The sequence below is a fragment of the Macaca nemestrina genome, chromosome X, assembly GCF_043159975.1.
Source record: "Macaca nemestrina isolate mMacNem1 chromosome X, mMacNem.hap1, whole genome shotgun sequence".
NCBI lineage: Eukaryota > Metazoa > Chordata > Mammalia > Primates > Cercopithecidae > Macaca > Macaca nemestrina.
The window spans coordinates 84,033,709-84,055,651 of record NC_092145.1 but is presented as its reverse complement, the minus strand read 5'-3'; the positions used below and the strand labels follow the sequence as shown (position 1 = coordinate 84,055,651).

The 21,943-nt window shown below is 35.7% G+C and overlaps 1 protein-coding gene across 1 annotated transcript in view; it reads right to left on the bottom strand.

The window, feature by feature from the left end:
* Window positions 1–21,943, bottom strand: part of LOC105476659 (testis expressed 11) — a 325,115-nt gene that overhangs the window by 146,641 nt on the left and 156,531 nt on the right. The window contains exons 12-13 of the mRNA XM_011732780.2: window positions 15,271–15,352; window positions 12,630–12,708 (exon numbers count right to left, since the gene is read on the bottom strand). Of these exons, the coding sequence (XP_011731082.2) occupies window positions 12,630–12,708; window positions 15,271–15,352 (161 nt within the window). The remainder of the gene's footprint in view (window positions 1–12,629; window positions 12,709–15,270; window positions 15,353–21,943) is intronic.

Here is a 21,943-nt window from a genome sequence, read left to right as displayed (position 1 = left end):
AGCAAAGAAAGTGGTTTCTTGAGATAGAATCTACTCCTGGTGAAGATGCCGTGTACATTGTTGAAATGACAACAAAGGATTTAGAATATTATAATATTTAGTTGATAAAGCAGTGGCAGGGTTTGAGAGAATTGACTCCAATTTTAAAAGAAGTTCTACTGTGGGTGAAATGCTAACAAACAGCACAGCATGCTGCACAGAAATAGTTGATTAAAGGAAGACTCAATCAATGTGGTAAACTTCACTGCTGACTTATTTTAAGCAATTGCCATAGCCACCCCAACTTCAGCAACCATCATCCTGATCAGTCTGCAGCCAACAACATCGAGACAAGACCCTTCATTAGCACAAAGATTACAACTCGCTGAAGGTTCAGATGATTTTTTTTTAGCAATAAAGTATTTTAAAATTAAAGTATGCACATTTGGTTTTTAAGACATTATGCTATTGCATACTTAATAGACTACAATATATAATAACCTAACTTTTATATGCACTGAGAAATAAAAAAAATTGTATGACTCACTTCATTGCAATATTTGCTTTATTGCAGTGTTCTGGAACCAAATGCACATCTCTGAGATGTTTGCCTGCATATAGTTCTATGTCATTTTGTCACACATGAAGATTCATGCAACTACCGTGGCAAACAAGAACTGTCTTATCACCACAAAGATATCCCTCATGCTACCCTGTTACAGTCACATCTACTTCTCTCCTTCTCCCCACCATCCCTAATTCCTGGCAACCATTAATCTGTTGTCCATCTCTATAATTTTGTTGTTTCAAGAATGTTACATAGATTAACATGTCACCTTTTGAGATTGGCTTTTTTTTTTTTTTTTTTTCACTCAGCATCCTCACCAAATTTTAAGACCTCTGTAGGGTAAAAGACAGAATTGGAAAAATATTTGCAATACACATAACAGACAAGGTTTATTGTCCACTACGTATGAAGGGCTCTCCAAATCACAATAGTAGCAAACTTTACATAGTGCTTATTATGCATCAGGCACAATTCTAACACTTTGCAAATATTAATATGTTTAGTCCTCACAGCAACCTTATGAAGTAGGTACTTTGATATCTCCATTTTTAAAATGAGGAAACTGAGGCACAAAGAAGTTAAACACTTACCTAAAGTCATACAGCTGGTTAATGGTGGAACAAGGATTCAAATCTAAGCAGCATACTCATGACCACTACACAATACTGCCTCTCAACAAATAATAATCAAAAAAGTTAATAATTAGTGAATACCGGCCGGGCGCGGTGGCTCAAGCCTGTAATCCCAGCACTTTGGGAGGCCGAGACGGGCGGATCACGAGGTCAGGAGATCGAGACCATCCTGGCTAATATGGTGAAACCCCGTCTCTACTAAAAATACAAAAAACTAGCCGGGCGAGGTGGTGGGCGCCTGTAGTCCCAGCTACTCGGGAGGCTGAGGCAGGAGAATGGCGTGAACCCGGGAGGCGGAGCTTGCAGTGAGCTGAGATCCGGCCACTGCACTCCAGCCTGGGCGACAAAGCGAGACTCCGTCTCAAAAAAAAAAAAAAAAAAAAAAAATTAGTGAATACCTATCATAGATTATAACTTCTACATGTTTTATGTACATGATCTCATGTAATCGGACAACAACCCTAGAAAGTGTCATAATATCATATCTCATGTTACATATAAGAAAACTGCAGATGTGGCAAGTGAGGTACAAGCAACCTGCCAGCTAGTAAAGAGAATTGCTAAGATTTGAAACCAGGCCTACTGATCCTAGAGCTAGTGCTCTCTCCCTATCAGTATACTACTTCCATTGTATATTAGGAGCTTGAACTTTCTCAATTACACCCTCTCTTTAGCCCTCTGGATACCTCCCTCCATACAGGATTCTTTTCCTCTGCCTTGGACATGCACAATCTCCCCTATACTGGTGTTAGTGGGGTTGGATTTTCCCATTTCTCCCCTCTACCATTTTTATCCTTTCTTTCCAATTTACTGCCAAAATATTCCAAACAGGTAGGTTATCCACTACAGCTATCTCTAATTCCTAACATCTCATTTATCTCTTGCATTTCTCCTGTCTGTTCTACATTTGCTTTAGATAGGCCGTATGTATTGCATTGCAATTAAGAGTACAGGTTCTGAAACTTGCCAGCCTGGGTTTGGATCCTTGCTCCACTACTTACTAGCTCTGTGACTTTGGTCAATTTTCTTAACTTCCCTGATATGGTTTGGACATGTGTTCCCACCCAAATCTCACGTTCAACTGTAGTCTCCAGTGTTGGAGGTTGGGCCTACTGGGAAGTGATTGAATCATGGAGGTGGATCCTTCATGAATGGTGTAGCACCATCCCTTTGGTGCTATTCTCATGATGGAGTTCTCACGAGATCTGGTCATTTCAAAGTGTGTTCTCTCTCTCTCTCTCTCTCTCTCTCTCTCGTTCCTGCCATGTAAGATGCCTGCTTTTGCTTTGCCCTCTGCCATGAGTAAAAGCTCCCTGAGGTCTCTCCAGAAACGGATGCAGCAACACTTCCTGTACAGCCCGTGGAACCGTAAGCCAATTAAGCCTCTTTTCTTTATAAATTACCCAGCCTCAAGTATTTCTTTATGGCAATGTGAGAATGGATTAATATACTCCCCATCTGTATAATGTGGAAGATGCTAATACTACCTACCTTACAGAGTATTTGTGGAAGGTTAAATCATATATTAAATTAAAAGCTCTTAGAATAGTGTCTGGTACAAAGTAAGCATTCAGTGAATGATAGCTATTGTAAAGATGTTTGAAGTTACTACTGAGTCCAGTATTCAAAATCATTATTCTTTTTCTCAATCTTCATTCTTTACTGTTCAAGTACATTCTATACATACATTCTATACTATTTGTACCAGCTCCTCCAGGACACTGCATCATCTTGTGTCTGTTGCCATCGATCTATCCACTTCTGCCTCCCTGTTCCCCACCCCCTATACCCAGTTACAAATCTTCTTGATTCTTCCATCATAATGTCTTTCACTTCCATCACTTCTTTCCATTTCCTATTCTGGAATCTGAGAGAAAGATTCCTTACTTGTATGGTTTATGACAAGTGCTAATTTGTATGGTTTATGGCTTTACTAGGAAATGTTTAAAAAAAAAGATAGGTCCTAAGGATAGTGTGCGGCTGGCAAGTCAGTCACAATTGTATTAATTCTAATGCCAAATAGGTAGGCAAGAGGTAGAATAGTTTTGTCTTCATAAATTATCCTCTAACCTCCCCCACTTTGATGATATAAAAATACTCTGTGATTGTATTTGTTTCATAATTATGAGCTTATCTTCCCCATTAAGTAGTGACATCCTTGAGACCACCAGGGACATGCATATTATTTAATCTCTGCATCTTCAATGCCTAGCAACAAAATGACTGGTACATTGTAGGAATTCAAACGTGAAAGAATGAATTTCCACTACTATCAACCTAGTTTCAGGCTCTTATTACTTCATATTTGCGCTACTTGCAACAACTCAGTTAATCTCGCTATCTCTCAAATTCTTGTATATTATTGCTATTAGCATATCACTATCCTATTTGGAAAACTTCAGTGGATCCCCATTTGCCTATATCATACAGTCCTTTAACCTAATAATTAAGGATTTTAATAAATGATTCCAATTTACTTCTCTAACTTTATATTTCCTCATACTCCTTGTATAAAACTTATGCTAAATCCTCTCGGATTCATTAGTCATCATATTCTAAATAGACCATATTGTCCCCATATATACTTATGCTATAGCCCCTACCACAGATGTCCTAACTCTTCCTTTCTGCTATTCTAAGTCCTACCCCACCATCAAAGCCTCACCTTCAAATAAGACTTTCTGATGTTCCTAGTCCATGATGATCTAGGCCTCTTCTGAATTCCTACACCAATTTGTCAGTTATCCCCATTTTCCATGTGCTGTCTTATATTGTTATCTTTACATATACCCTCTTTCCAGTAAGACTTGTAAATTCTCTGCAAGTGGTGCCTATGTTTTCCACATGGTACCTTTTGCATAAACGATACTAAATACTTTATTGGACTAAATTATTGTCCCCACACCTGCCTTGTGCTCACTCTGATCTTCCTGCTAGTAATTCCTACTCCTTCACCTATGCAAATCTTATCCATTTCTAAGGCCCCAACCCCCATCAAGCATTCTCTGACTAATAGAGCTAACAGTGATCTTTCACTCTGTCTAAATTCATATACTATTTTTGCCTATACCACACATTTCTCATATTCTGAATTTTATTGTTACTCAACTGATCAAGCATATATATGCTTAATTTATTATAGTAGGCTATAAATTCACTAGAGAAATGTATGTTTCTTACATTTCTTGTATCTACAACCAGACCCCAGACATGTTGCACTAGGCACAAATTTTGTTGATAAAATGAATGTCAGTGCACACAATGAGGTAGGAAAATTGAACTCTTTCTCCAAGAGCAATCAACCTTTACAAACCTAGGAAATACCCTTCTTGACATTAGCCTTGGCAAATAATTTTTGGTTAAGTCCCCAAAAGCAATTGCAACAAAACCAAAAATTGACAAGTGAGACTTAATTACACTAAAGAGCTTCTGCACAGCAGAAAAAAACTATCAAAAGAATATTAAAATATTCACAAACTATGCATCCAACAAAGGTATAATATCCTAGAATCTATAAGGAACTTTAAAAAAAATCAACAAGCTTGTCAGAAAGGTGATTTTTTAAAAAATCAACACGCAAAAAACAAATAGCCCCATTAAAAAATGGGCAAAGGACATGAACAGACACTTCTCAAAAGAAGATATACAAGCTGCCAGCAAACATATGAAAAAATGCTCATCAGCACTAATCACAAGAAAAATGCAAATCAAAACCACAATGAGATACTATCTCATACCAGTCAAAATGGCTATTATTAAAAAGTCAAAATACAACAGATGTTGGAAAAGCTGCAAGAAAAGGGAACACTTATACACTATTAATGGAAATGTAAATTAGTTCAGCCACTGTGGAAAGCAGTTTGGAGATTCCTCAAAGGATTTTAAACAGAGCTACCATTAGACCCAGCAATCCCATTACTGGGTATATACCCAAAGGAAAATAGATTATACACAAAAACCCCACATACACTCATATGTTCATCACTGTGCTATTCACAATAGCAAAGACATGGAATCTACATAGCTGTCCATCAATGGTGGATTGGATAAAGAAGATGCAGTACATATATACCATGGAATACTATGCGGCCATAAAAAGAATGAAATCATGTCCTTTGCAGCAACATGGATGGAGCTGGAGGCCATAATCCTAAGCAAATTGAAACAGGAACAGAAAACCAAACACTCCATGTTCTCACTTATAAATGGGAGCTAAACATTGAGCACACATGGACATAAACATGGGAATAATAGACACTGGACTAGTAGAGGGGGGAAAGGTGGAGAGCATGTGGGTTGAAAAACTACCTATTGGGTACTATGCTCACTACTAGGGTACAATATACCCATGTAACAAGCCTGCATATGTATCCCTTGTATCTAAAATAAAAGTTGAAGTAATTAAAAAAAAAAAAAACAACTTCTTTTCCCATCTCAAATACCCTAAAACCAATCCCCCTAGGGAAAAAAGCCACAAACTTATCTATACTGAAGATTCAGGAACTGGGTGTGTATTCTGTACCACCTTCATTTCCTACAGACTGGAACTATGATTCCTAAAAATAAACTCATAAGTAATGCTCATTACAACAAAAACAAAAAAACGAATGTCCTACAAAGTACATTACAGCGATACTCAACCTAAAACAGGAGAAGAGAAAAGATCTAGGGTGATAACAATTACCAATACTGAGCTCAGATAGTGGCTGTTACATGGGAATATCTGAATGAACATGATTAATTAAAATCCCAAGGGTCAGTTGATGTTTGCTTTTATTTCTCAGTGGCTGATAACCTTTTAGATCTATCCCAGAAAGGAATTATTATTGAGTATGAGGTCTTCAATATTGTACCTATCTCTTTTTCTGTATTGTCAGGATATTATCTCACTCAGCTAGCATGCCATTTCTGCAACCCACCTCAAGTACTTATTATTACATTACCATAAGAATGTATTTCATTTAAACATATAATCGTAAAATTCAGCTACATTCCTAAGTATAATTTTATTATATCTTAGAGCCAAACATTTTTTGGAGGTAAATCATTTTATTTGTATAGTGTAAGTTTATGGAAAAATAATACCATATCAAATTTTCTCTGAACAGAACTTTTCAGGAACTCATTTAATGTGTAGAATCTAGATATCTCTGAAATATTTTATTATAACATTCAACAGTGTGTTCAAAAACCATTATATTAATAAAACAATATCAGGCTTTATGCAACAGGAAGGCTGGGAATATAATGGTTAGGATGCAAGGCTTTCTCTTCTTTATTTTTACTTGATGAGCCTGAACAAATTGCTTCCCTGTATCTCTTATCTGACTTCCAAGGATTCTGATCTTGACTTCACAAGCCTGCTGCTGCTCTCCTCTCTTCTTCATTTTAGTTTGGAAATGTCAATCTGACCTCCTACATTCTTGTTCTGTATTTTTATTTGGTGCATTGACTTTCCCAGATCACTATCTCTAGGTTTCTGATTCTATCTTGGTAGTCTAATTGCAATTCAAAATCCCTTTGTTTATTTAATTTAGTATTCTTGTCACTGGAATAAACAGTAACTGATTAAGCTTACCTAATCAGCATCAAAAAAAGGTGGGGGGCTGACGCCTTTCACCAATAACAACATAAATGACAAATGCTAAAATTATAACTAGGAAAAATTATGCACCAATACTGATAAGGAGTTAAAGAAAAAACTAAAAGTAGATTGTTAGGATAATAATATTAGATGTGATCTTTTTTGTTTTAAAATTTTCATTACAGTCATAGTATGTTTGTAGAATTTTTTTTAATAGATACAAAATTTTAAAAAAGGATTAAAGTCCAAAGTTAGGAGTAACAGTAACTTAGTTGCCATAAAAGTGTTCAGGACCCCTGGATCAAATAAATTTACATCTAGGACTAAGATAATTTGTAGATGAGACTTCTAAATTAAAGGAGTCTTTCAGGAATTATGAATAACTGGAGGGGTGATGAAGACTGGGGACAACAGAAGTTCTGATTTTTTTTTTTAGGAGGCAGTGGATTCCCAAACCATACTACTCCAAGAATGGGCCACAGACCAACAGCATTGACATCACCTGCGAGCTTGTTAGAAATGCAGATCAGGCCCCATTCCAGACCCATCAAATCAGAATCTGCACCTTAACAAGATCTTCAGCTGATCCAGCCGATCATATACACATTAAAGTTTGAGAAGCACTAACATAAAGCAACAAGGATTCACTGAGAAAGACATAGCAAATTAATCTTATCTTTTGCAAGCTTACTTAAATGTTAATGTCAGAGAGTTTGATAATCTAACAAATTCAGAAAAATGACTCAATAACAGTATCAAGCCATTCACCCGCTTTTCTAGAATCCAAAGCATATGCTTTTCCCTTAAATAGTACCAGATATTACTAGGACCTAATAAGTATATAACCTGGAATTGTCTGCTCTCTGTCTTCTAATGAAGCTTGACTGTAAAAGGTGAAATTAAAAAAAAAATCGCTTAAGAGACATAGTATTTCCATCTATTCTATATATTCAAAATTTTATCCTTGCATCAAGGTGGATCATCTGAAAACTAGGTCTGAACTACATTAGCTTAGTCCATTACAGAACTTCATTCACCTTCTTTTTTTTTTTTTTTTTTTTTTTTTGAGATGGAGTCTCGCTCTGTCATCCTGGCTGGAGTACAGTGGCACGATCTCGGCTCACTGCAACCTCTATCTCCTGGATTCAAGTGATTCTCATGCCTCAGCCTCCTAAGTATCTGGGATTACAGGCGTTTGCCACCACACCTAGCTAATTTTTGTATTTTTAGTAGAGACGGGGTTTTGCCATGTTGACCAGGCTGGTCTTGAACTCCTGATCTCAGGCGATCCACCTGCCTCGGCCTCCCAAAGTGCTGAAATTACAGGCATGAGCCACCGCGCCTGGCCACTTCATTCACTTTCTAACAGTTAATGTTCTGCATGCTTAGCTTTCATTGCGAAAAAAAAAAAAAAAAAAAAAAACTTTACTGTGTAAAATATACTTATGCTCTTGCTATACAATTACTAAAAGCATTGTCCATTATATAATGCAACTTCCTACACTGTCTACAGAAGCCAAATATGTAACATAAATGAGTGAAGCAGACTGCAAAAAAATCCACTGCCAGATATGTAATTAAACTGAATCATTAACTGAACGATGGTATAAGCACATTAACACATAGTATGAACAGGTAGGAAAAGAGAAGTTATATTTTAAATTTGAAATCTAAAAACATAAATAATTTATCAAGTTTTCCTTTGAAATTGATTACTTTGTTGACTTGTAAATAGAAAGCTAAAATCCTTTCTTCTACACCAATATGTCAATGTCCACATGGGCTGATAGGGAGAAGCAGATACTTAAGTGGAAATTTGGGTACTGTATCAAGAGGAAAGTGGAATGAATAAAATGATGGATGGCCAAAAGCAGCAAATGTCTACTACATACTGATATTCCAAAGTTGTCTAATTAGGATTCAGTACCACACTACAATGCAGTTCAATTTCTTCAATTTGTAGTTCTTTATTGACATTAGTAAAATTAATTGAAAAAGACAAAATAGGCAATATTTTTCATTACCATAATGTTGGAAATCAGAAAACTTCCTTTTTGGAATTCACTCTTTAAACCCACAGTTTTGAATACGTAGTTTAAGCAATCACTTCCATCTCTGGACACCAATTTCAGCACAGAAAAGTAAGCCAGATTATTCCTTGCCAAAAGCATTTCCCCAAAAAATGACTTCACTAAGACCACGTGAATTAAATTTTACATCTGTGTAACTAACTACTTATGAGCACTTTTGCAGAGAAAGATTCAGAGTGTTTATATGGATTATCATATTCACCAAAAAGGTCAATCATTGAACTGAGTCAGGGATGTTTTCTTGGATGACATGCACAAGTTGAATTCTTTCAACAGTTCAAAAAATATATCTTCAGCACCTGACATAAATGCTGCACTACATCCCCAAAACTCCCCTTCAGAACTGAAGTATTTATTCCCCAGTTGTTCTTTAGGAATTTGCTAGGCTGAAAAAAGCTGCCACACCCAACGTCATTCTCCTTTCCCAGGGTAACTGGCATACAGAGACTAGTCAACATTGGGCTATAAGGACCGGCCCTCTGACCTTAGCTGAGGACAATTCGGAGGGACCATCCCAGCTTCAGAGCTCCCAATAAGTAAGGCTGAGGCCTTCTGACTATACCTAGGCCAACTTCTCCCATTAGTCCAGCTGCAGTCCCTTCCCCTCACAGGTGTTGATCCTGAAAGAACACTTTAATAAATTATCTTCACGTTAACCTCCCTCTCAAAATTTGCTTCCAGGGCAACCCAACCTGTGACAACACCACATACAACTAAGCCCCCTAATCTACAAGAAGCAGACGCAACTACTGTATTGTGCATCCAAACCATCCAAAAAAAGCAATAATCTCGGTTGAGGCCACAGAAGAATATCTGGTATACATATATTGTTACTATATACATGCTTCATTTTTTATCTTTTTAGGACAGTGTTTCCTGGTGAATTAATACAATTAATACACTGAAGTTTTTATGTTTAAAAACACTGCCACCTTGGATTTAAGTATCATATCAAGTCTTATGTTAACCATTGCAGAAATAGCTTCTGTAGTCATACTTAAGTTATTTTGACCACTCTACATTAAACTTAAGACACAGGCACTATGTTCAAACGTTCTATCATATCAAAATTCTCACTGACACCACAAATAAATATGCTTTACTGGGCACTATTATTTATGTCTACGAACAGAAAACACCAAAAATAAATTACCCTTTTTGAGTAACTTGTCCAATAAATTCTCAGCTGTATCTTCAATGTGCCAAACAACAGCATTTCTGGTTAGATTTGGATTTGAAACTTAAGAATACATTGTGTGACTCAGTAGACACTTTTTTGTAAAGCTGTCATCTGTAAAAGAGCTAATGCCTGGGCAATCTTTTCCTTTAATATATAACTACATAACTGCATTTTACAACAGGATTGCTTATTTTATTCACTTTCCAAAATAAACCCAGTTGAAATTTCAGTCCTCTTTTTGAATTATTTTTCATTACACAGATTTTCTAGGTACTGGTTGTAGTTTGTACTATATTTTGCTTTATAATGGGCTCTTAGGTTGTATTCATTGATGCAAACACACTTTGCATATTAAACACAGAATCTTTTTTACTTCTATCAGAAAGGAATTTATTCTTTCCATTTTCTTGCAACATCTTCTCAGTCTAGCTTTCATTCTACTTTGGATAGAGATGTGGGTGCCATATTTTATTTTCCTCTTATATCTGCTATAATAATAACATACAAAAAAAGATAAATGACAACTTGATGTACAACATATGGGAAAAAATAAGGAATTCTGGGGACTGTGACAAACTGGAGAACACACGCCCTATGTATGAAGGTGGCAACTGCTACTTAGCTCCAACTGATCGTTGCTTAGTGGAAATACTGGCCAATTGTTTCCAGATTTTTCAACTTTTGCAAGAGAAATCAGAAAACCATATATATATATATATATATATATATATATATATATATATATATATATATAGAAAACCAAATTTTTATGTGAAATTTCCTGAATGTTAAATGTTGGCAAATAATTCAACTATATGCAACACATCTCTCGCCACACCCAGCCCATAGTCCACCACTTTGTAAACTTTTTCTAGTGATTAATTGCTTTGGAACGTAGTATTGAATGTATTCCTTCTACTACAGTAGTAAAAAGTGTGAGCTCTGCAAACATGTTTAAATTCCGCTCTGCTCCTTCCTAGCTATGCAATTGTGGGCAAATTACTTTTTCTATCTAACCCTCATTTTTCTCACCTGCAAAATTGAGTTAATCAAATTACCTTAGAGGTATTTCATAATTTATAATGTAAAGAATTTAGAATAGTGCCTGGTACAAAGCAAGTATCAGTAAATGTTAGCTTTTGTTATTTAATAATGAAAAATGTATAAAATATCACATAGCCCCCTTTCCCTGGCTGCAAGAAAGTTTACTATTAAATTGAATGCTTTACCACGGCAACTATACTAGCCATTGTGTTTTGCATGTTTGCTTCCTCCTTTTCAGGGTTTTGATTTTCTATTTCAATTTTCAGAGCTTTGAATAGAAGAAGTTTCAAATTCTTTTTGGCAGGAGGAAGGTTAAAAACAACCAAAACTTTAAAAAATAAAAATTAAGTTCCATGAAATTTTTGTGAACAAGATGAAGGAAATTAGGTCATCTGGCTGTATAATTAGGTGGATTTATAGCAGGTTCAACGATTGTACACCAAAAAGTATCGATTAATGGATTGATGTTAACCTGGAGATTAATCCATGCTGCCACGAAGGTTCTGGCCTCAGTTTTGCCCTGTTTATCAAACTATCTGGAGTTAGAAAACTATGGCTTGCAGTCCAGCTGCTCTGCTTGTTTTTATGAATAAAGTTTTACTGGAATAAAGCCACACACATTTGTTTATGATTAGTCTATGGCTACTTTTGCACTACGACGGCAGAGTTGACTAGTTGTGCCAGAGACTGTGTGGCCCACAAGCCCAAAGTTTATACTTATATCTTACCCTGTAAGAAAAGTTTGCAGACCCCTGAATTAGATGAAGACAGGTGGCAATACCAAATTTGAAGATGACACAGACTGGGAGGAATAGTTAATACATTGCATGATAAAATTGAAATTCACAAAGATCAGAACAACTGAAAAAATAGGCTGTAGCAATCAGGCTGAAATTTAATAGTTTGTAAAGCATGGTTAATGGGTACTTAACCATAAAAGTCGAGGATATGAGGCATTAAGAGCAACTGACATTGTAAAGATATAGTTTCAAGAGTCCAGGAAATTAACCACATGATGTAGCTGCCAGAAAAGAGCTATTTTGAATGTTGTCTGTATTAAAAGAAATAGAGGGTCTAAACCAGTGCTGCCCAATAGAACTTCCCTGTGATAATAGAAATATTTTAAATCTGTAATGTCCAATAGGGCAGCCATTAGCTACATGCGGCTATTTGGATTTGATACGTGGCTAGCATGAAGGAGGGACTAAATTTTAAAAATTATTTTTGAGAGAGTCCTGCTCTGTTGCCCATGCTGGAATGCAGTGGCACGATCATAGTTCACTGTAACCTTGAACTGCTGGGCTCAAGTGATCCTCCCACCTCAGCCTCCCAAGTAGCTATGACTACAGGCACATGCCACCATGCCGGCTAATTTTTTAAAAAATATTTTGTAGAGATGGGGTCTTGCTATGTTGCCAAGGTTGGTCTCAAGCTCCTGGGCTCAAGGGATCCTCCCGCCTCAGCCTCTCCAAGTGCTGGGATTCTAGGTGTGAGCCACCGGTGCCTCGCCAAAAACTGTCAGTCTTTAGAGAAAGGGAAATCAATTCTGTACCTTTCATGATCCATCAGCAGTTTAGCAATGTTCAGACAGAAGTCTAAGGGCATGTCAAGATGTAGTATTTCCATGACAGCTAACAAGATGAAAAAATGAAATAATTATTATCAGTTTCATTTTTGAGGAAGCTTAGCTATTTTCAATAATTTTCCTCTATTCAAAATCTACTTACTAAATGTTTGCCATATACCATGTTTTGCCTAACAATTTATCAAAATCTTCTTTTAAAGTATTAACATCCAGTGCTGGAGAGTGTCATGATACAGGCACTCTTGCACAGATAGCAAAGTAATCTGGTGCAATCCTTTCGAAAAGCAACTTGGCAATACTATATGCTAAGAACACTGGGGTAGAGAGTTTGCTATCTGAAGTCAAACAGATCTAAATTTGAAACCACTTGCTACTTGTATAGCCATAGGCAAGTTAAGCTCTTAGTTTTGTCACCTGTAAAATGGAGAATATACCACCAATTTCTCAGGGTTGTTGAGAGGATTAACTGAGGTAATGTATGGAAATTATATAGCAAAGAACCCAGCACTTAGTAAGCATTTAATAAATGGCAGCTGCTATTATTATTCCCTTAGAGAAATTGTGCTTCTGAAAAGTCACCTGGAATAAATATGGGGAAAATTTATGAACAAAAATATTAAAAGCAGTGTAGATTATGATAATAATAGAAAAGAAGTATACACTGTATATCTATTACAGGGTAGCAATAAACTATTGTGCAACCATTAAAATTGTTGAGTATGAAATAACATGGAAAAAAATGAATATACACTGATATGAAAAATGTATAAGATCAGTAAGTGAAAAATTAGAAAGCAAAGTTTTATGTACTATACAGTTACAATTCTGTAATAAAAGCAAAATAAACTAAGAGAAAAAATACTGGAAATAAGTGATCAAATTTCTAAAAGTGATTGTGTTTAGATTCTATTTATTTGACAAATATTTAATGAGCATATTATCTGTACCAGGCATTGTGCTTTGTGCTGAGAACCCAGCAGTGGATAAAACACAACAAAAATTCCTGCTGTCAAGGAGCTTCTAGTGGATGGTAGGACCATGAGAACTTTTAGTGTTTTCCAAAAATGTCTTAAATTATTATGTGCTATCTTTTCATGATGAAAAATGTTTATTTTTAAATGTCAATCTTTCTACTACAAAAAATATCAGTGAAATAATGCCAGCAGTTAGGCTGACCATTTTAAGAGTAAAGTATTTTCACCAGCAAAGCAACAAACAGAATATAAAAATGCAAGTTTCATATATTCTTTCAATGCAACAAAGTAAAAATCTAGTATTTTTAAATACAAAAAAACTTGGATTTGGGTTAGCCTCCTAATCTGTAATCAAACAATGACTGACATTACAACTTCAGGAGTATCTAGATTGAGTTAAGTAAAAACAATCTGTGAATAAAGAACAATTTTATTTTAAACTCTGCTTCTTACCTACATTTGGATAAACACTGTCATGAGGAATTATCATCTCAAACTAATCTACTTCAACTTGGTGACTCCAATAATCTCTCTGGTCTTCCTGTGTTGTCTTAGTTTGAGTAAGTGTATTCTTTTAGTTGGTTAGTTGGTTTGTTTATTCCCCCAATGCAAAAAAGTAGAGTTGTCTTCCTGGTTTCTAACATTTTTCAACCTGTGTATGCTGAGGTGATACTGTTGCCTAGAGATGCAGAATCCCCAATACATTTGAGCTTCTGAGGTCTCTTAAGTGATTGGCTAAAATTCTAGAGGCCAATGAAAGATTCAGTAGTACTAAATTTAGGGCTACTGCCAAATTGAATTATAGTTCTAGCTATAACAAATTGTTATTATTTTTTGGATTATCAGTAACTATACTAACATATAATTTTGTATAGTACAAATAATGCAGCCTCTAAAGATTACTAAAAAGCATGTACAACATTAAAAGAATTAGAATAAATAGCTTTTATGACTAAACAAAATTGAAATGTTAAGGGCTAGTGTGCATAGTTTTGCTTCATGTAATGCATCCATATAGTAGTAATAACAGTAATAATAATAACTACAGTAATAGGTAACATATATTACACACTATGCACCAGGTATGGTGTTAAATGCTTTATACACATTTTCTCATAAGATTCTCAAAACAACATGATGAGGTAGATAATAATAACACCTCTTTTGCTAAATGAAGAAACAAAGCAAAGTTAAGTGACTTGCCCAATGACCCACTCTTGTGCAGCATACATTCTGGTCCTTGGAGAGTTATGAAAAATAAATAGCGATGTTTATAAACAAGTAATTATAAAAATCACAGAATTACAAAGGCTTTTCCCATTAAGAAGTAATCTTTCTTCATGGTGGTAGACAACTTCAGAAGGACTGGGTAGCTACAGTTCTCTGCTGGACTAAAAGAAAACTGATTGCTTTTATTCAGCTTTAAAAAAAAAAAAACCTTTTAAATTTGCTACTATTTTTTCTTCTTTCTCTCTTTTTTCCTGGGTGACAATATTTTCCCCTTCCTGGGTGATATTTTCCTTCTCAGCCACCATCAAATTACACCTATTGTTAGTATACTACAAAAGATGTCATATTTAACAAATTGTAGTGATGTTTCAAAATGGTGTGCTCTTCACATATAGAGATCTTACCTTCAAGGAGTTCTTCATTAGATGTTTCGCCTTTCAAGAGGATTTTCATTTTTAGGAAAAGCCCAGTAGAATTTAAATGTTCCTATTTTAAACAAGGAAATCACAATGATATTAAAATTGTGGAATGTAAAAGACAATTTTCAAGTAATTGCCTGCTTTATTCAACCATCTTGGGATAACTCATAATCAAAGGAAATTGAAATTACAAAAGATTATATCATAGCATTCTTTCTATCCCTGAGGATATTTCCCAATATTTTATTCAATCTAAATGAAATAATATATGGAAAAGAACATGTAAATATTTCCAATGAGTGACAAACATTTAATGACAAGATTAACACTTAAACTGTACAAATCTCAGGCCATATTCTTTGTAAGCAAAACCACAAACCAGCTAATTTTATTTTCTTTTGAGATTTTAACAACTAAGGTCCTTTACAAACAATGGTAGAATAAAATAGAAGACGTATTGTCTTTTCTATAAGATATGCCTGTCGTGTTTACCATTAATAACAACGTACTATGAATGATGTTTCTAAATCATTGTTAGTTGGCCCTAAGCCATCTGTGATCTTCCCGGTTCCACTTTTACCTTACAGGGTACATCTTTAAACAACTTTCTAAGACTAAAAGTACAGTCTAGGCCCACAGAACAGAACTTTTCTCTCTACAAAGCCAATTAACCTCTACATGAACACTGTACTCATTAGCTCCATGCTCTGCACATAATTACAGGTATTCATGTGTGAGATACCTTAAAAATAGAAAGTTGGAGAAAGTAAACACTGATATTAAAAGGGCTTGCAAATATAGGTGACACTAGTACAAAGAATAAACTGAAGTTGTCAATTTTGATTTATTGCATTACCATCTTTCCTACAGGTTTGTCGAAGTATGTATTGGGTTCAATTCCCTTTTATCTTCAGAGACATAGAGGTCTTCCAGATCTTGGCAACATCTGTTTTCCTTGAGTCTGCTATTCTCACACAAGTTTAACATTCTGGCTTTTTTGTTTTTTTAAACCAAAGAATTCCAGATATGATTTTCACTGATTTCATTACCAAACAACTCCAGATAATGGGCATTTTGCTTTATTATCATCGGGTCTTCACTTCTATAAACACTTGCACTCTATATTGTCCATCCTTATTGTCTCTTAAAATACACTTTCAGAAGTCATGAAGATTGCCTGCTAAATCCATCAGCTTTCTCCCTACTATCAAAATCCTTGTCTTCTCTGTAACTTTTCTCACCATTATTTTTCATTCTTCATAGGTTTATTTGTTTGTTTGTTTGTTTGTTTATGATGGAGTCTCACTCTATTGCCCAGGCTGGAGTGTAATGGCACAATCTTGGCTCACTGCAACCTCCACCTCCCAGGTTCAAGCAATTCTCCTGCCTCAGTCTCCCGAGTAGCTGGGATTACAGGCGCCCTCTAACACATCTGGCTAGTTTTTGCATTTTTAGTAGAGATGGGGTTTCACCATATTGGCCAGACTGGTCTCGAACTCCTGACCTCAAGTGATGCACCTGCCTCAGCCTCCCAAAGTGCTGGGATTACAGGCGTGAGCCACGAGGCCTAGCTGGTTTTTTAATTTTTCTGAGACAGAGCCTCACTCTGTCTCCCAGGCTGGAGTGCAGTGGTACAAACAGGGTCTCACTTTATTGCCCAGGCTGGTCTTGAACTCCTGGGCTCAAGCAATCCTCCTGTCTCAGCTTCCCATTGTGCTGGGATTATAGGCAGGAACTACCATGCCCAGCTCCCTTCCTCAGATTTTTGTTTGCTAATTTTTTTCTTATCATCAGTTACTGAGAAACAGGCTCCAGGTACAACAAACATACAAGATAAGTATTTTGAATCTTGTTTTGCAGGCCCAAATAAAGTTAAGTAACTTACCCATGGTCACACAATTGGTAAGTAGTAGAGCAGAAATTTGAAATCAGATCTCTCTGACTCTAAAGGACATAATCTTTCCATTATAATATGCTGCCTCCCTTGAAGCTCTATCATGGCAGGCATTACTACACTATCTGAATATTTTGCAAGCTCTAAAGATAATGTATTCATTTCTAGTGTGAAGTGTATCATACACACACACACATACACACACGAGTATATAAAAAGTATGTATGTGTAATGTATATGTAAGGTTTATAGAATAATAATAAAACAAACACCCGTGTCCTCACTACCAAGGTTAAGAAACAGATTATTGCCACATAAGAAACCTCAAATGTATCCTTACCCATATGCATCCTCCTCACTTCACAGAGGTAAACACCACCCTGAATTTTGTGCAGTGATTTCCTTGCTTTTCTTTATATATACACAATATATAGTTGCTATGGACTGAATGTTTGTGTCTTTCTAAAATTCGTATATTGAATCTCTAAACCCCAATGTGATAGTATTTTGAGGTGGGGGCTTTGGGAGGTAATTTGGTCATGAGGGCTGAGCCCTCATGAATGGGATAAGTGCCCTTATAAGAAAAGGCATGAGAGAGATGACAGATGATCTCTCTCATCTCTCTCTCTCTCTCTCTCTCTCTCTCTCTCTCTGCCAAGTGAAGATATAGAAAGAATGTGGCCATCTTCAAACCAAGAAGAAGGCCCTCACCAGGAACCGAAAAGGCTGGTATTTTGATCTTGGACATCTCAGTCCCTAGAATTGTGAGATATAAACTTCTGTTGTTTAAGCCATACAGTTTACAGTATTTTGTTATAACAGCTCAAGCTAGCCAACACAATTATTTAGCTATGCCTACATTTGAACTTCACTTAAACAGAATCATAAAGTATCTAAGTTCTTCTGTGCCTTCTTTCATTCAAATCATGTTTTTTCAGATTCATCCATGTTGATACGTGAAACTTATTTGTTTTCATTACTATATAGCGTGGTTCTCAAAGGGTGGTCCCTGAATCAGCACCATCTGGGAACTTGTTAGAAATGCAAGCCCCATCCAAAACCTACTAAATGAGAAACGCTGGGAGTATTGCCTAGCAAATTGTGTGTGCGTGTGTGTAGGAAAATGTGTAAAATAACTATTACTGATTTGTGTTATGGAAAGTTTCCAATTCAACATGAATTCTATTATCTGTTTAGTAAGGTAATAAATGAGCAAACTGTGTTTAACAGACATTCTAGGTAATACTTACACAAGCTAAAGTTTAAGAACAACTATTGTATAGTATTCTGTTATATGAATAAATCACAATTTATTTGCACATTCTACTTTGGACATTTAAGCTGTTCCCAAAGCAATTGCTATTATGAACAATCCTGGAATCAGCATTCTGTATACTTTTCCTGGCACACAAATGCTAGCGCTTCTCTAAAGTATACACCTAGGAGTGAAGTTGCTGGGTGGTCCAGTATGATCAAATTCTATTTTATCAAGTAACGTCAATCTGTTTTTCAAAGTGGTTGTACAATTCTCGAAAAACTAGGAATGAAGGGAGCTTCCTCAACCTGACAAAAGGCATCTATACTAAACCCACAGCTAACACCATACTTAATGGCAAAATACTGAAAGCTCTCTTTCTAAGATTAGGAAAAGACACTGCTCTTGCCAATTCTATTTAACATAGTAATGAATGTTCTTGCTAGAAAAATTAGAAAAGAAAAAGAGACAAAAGGCATGCAGATTGTAAAGCAAGAAGTAAAACTATCTTTATTTACAAAAAATAGGACTTTTTTTTTTTTTTGAGACGGAGTTTCCCTCTTGTTGCCCAGGCTGGAGTGCAATGGCACAATCTTGGCTCACTGCAACCTCTCCCTTCTGGATTCAAGTGATTCTCCTGCCTCAGTCTCCCGAGTAGCTGGGATTATAGGCATGTGCCACCATGCCCGGTTAATTTTGTATTTTTAATAGAGATGGGGTTTCACCATATTGGCAGGGTTGGTCTCAAACTCCTGACCCCAAGTGATCCACCCGCCTCGGCCTCCCAAAGTACTGGGATTACAAGTGTGAACCACCGCATCTGACCGGAAAATATGATCTTGTATACATAAAATCCTAAGGAATCCATTAAAAAAACTATTAAAGCTAAAAGAACAAGTACAGGAAGATTGTAGGAGATAACATCAGTATTTTTTCAATTAATGGCATTTCAATATACTAGCAATGAACAATCCAAAAGTCAAGAAAATAATTCCATTTATAAAAGCATAAAGAAGCAATAAATTTAACAAAAGAAGAACAAAACTAACTTACTGAAAACTACAACACAATGAATAAGTGTTCCTGGATTTGAAAACTTAATTTTGTTAAGATAGCAATAATCCCCAAATTGATCTGCAGATTAAATAAAATCCCTATTAAATTCCCAGCTGTCTTCGTTGCAGAAATCAACAAGCTGATTCCAAAATATGAAAATGTTAAGAGATTCAGAATAGCCAAAACAATTCTGAAATACAAACAAGTCGGAGGGCCATACTAGTGGATGTAAAGCGGTTTCTCATTGTGCTTTTAATTTGCATTCCCTGATAACTAATGATGTTGAGTATCTTTTTGTGTACTTATTGGCCACTGGTACAAATTATTTGGGGAAATGTCTGTTGAGCTCCTTTGCCTCCTTTGCCCATTTTCAATTGGGTTGTTTGTGTTCTTACTGAATAGTAAGAGTTCTTTTTTATATTATGGGTAATAGACACTTAACAGATATATGATTTGCAAATATGTTCTCCCATTCTGTTGGGAGGATCCTATGGATTGTGTCTTCATTTTCTTGATGGTTTCCTTTGAAGCAAAAAAATTTAAATTTAATGAGACTTAATTTTACCGAATTGTTCTTTTTTGCTTGTGTTTTTGGTGTAGTGTCTAAGCACCTATGCCTTTTATATTTATTTCATTGCACTAATACATTTTCAAAGGTAATTTTGTGAAACAACATAGGCATCCCAAATTTTAATTTCTCCTTTAAAAATTTACTATCAGAGTCAGTTCCAGCAGAGATGAAGCAGGATAACTATAGCCTATACCTTCTACTAATTACAACTAAGAACTCTGAACAAGATATAAAAAGCAACAACATGAGGACTCTTAAAAGTAAACAAAAACAGAAAGATTGTAGTGAGGCAACAAAACTCGGAGAAGTGAACCATATGGAGGTGGTAAGTTTCCTGAGTTTTTTTCTTTTATCTAATGGTATAGGAAGTTTGTCTTGTAGCTAAGTTCTGAGTGAGGCAAAATAATAACAATAACAATAATGATAATAATAATAATAAATAAAAATAAATGTTTGTGTGGGTAAGTTTTTGGTCTGGAGAATTTTTTAATGGGCTCTGCCTTCATGTAGATATGGAGTTCAAATTTACATTACTCATGTGGTCCAAAAACCTCCAACCTGATAAAGTAAAATAAAAGTAACGAAAAAAGTGGTAACTCTTCTACAGCTGGCTGATGTCAATAAAAAGTTTCTCTGTAGGGCCATGCTCTCAATCCAGGTTGAATAGGATTCTAAAAGCTTAACACTCACTGAACATAAATTAACATATCCAAAATTACAAAACAAAGAAGCAAATATTTCATACTAAGCAAGAGTCAGAAGTTCACATGAACAGCAGGATCAAATCGTTTCCAAATAAGTTGCCTGTTTCCCATGATAAAGCTCAACAAGATTTATAGTATTACAAAAATATCCAGCAGCCAAAGATGTAAAATAGTTGGCACCCAGTGAAAGACAGAGACAGGCAAAAACAATCAATAATGGGGAGATAATAGATAGAAACTAATCTAGAAGTGACATAGATATTAGAATTAGCAAAGAAAGATGTTAAAAGAGTAAGTATAACTATATTTCATATGCTTGAAAATTTAAATAGAGACTTGGAAGATATAAAAATAAACCAAATCAAACTTATAGAGATAAAAACTACAAAGTCTGAAATGAAAAGTATATGGGATGAGATTAACAGATGATTAGACATTGCAGAAGAAAGATTAATGAACTTAAAAGTCATAGCAATACAAAACAGTCCAAAATGAAACAAAAACAACAAATTATGTTTTAAATGAAAAAAGTGAGGCCGGGCGCGGTGGCTCAAGCCTGTAATCCCAGCACTTTGGGAGGCCGAGACGGGCGGATCACTAGGTCAGGAGATCGAGACCATCCTGGCTAACACGGTGAAACCCCGTCTCTACTAAAAAATACAAAAAACTAGCCGGGCGAGGTGGTGGGCGCCTGTAGTCCCAGCTGCTCGGGAGGTTGAGGCAGGAGAATGGCGTAAACCCGGGAGGCGGAACTTGCAGTGAGCTGAGATCCAGCCACTGCAGTCAAGCCCGGGCGACAGAGCCAGACTCCGTCTCAAAAAAAAAAAAAAAAAAAAAAAAAAGAAAAGAGTGTAAGTAAACTGTGGCACAACTTCAGGCAGCCTAATATATAGTTAATTAGAGTACTTGGGGGAAAGCAGAAACAAAAATTAAAGAAATACTAAAACTTTTCAAACATAATGAAAATTATGCTCCTAGACATCCAAAAGCATGAGAAACATAAATAAAATTACTTAAAAACATAACATCAAGTTGCTCAAAACCAATGATAAAAAATCCAAAACTGATCCAGAAAAGAAGAAACGCTATATAAAGAAGAACAAACATAAGAATGGCACCATATTTCTCAACAGAAACAACAGAATGAGAATACAGTGGAGTGAAATATTTAAAATACT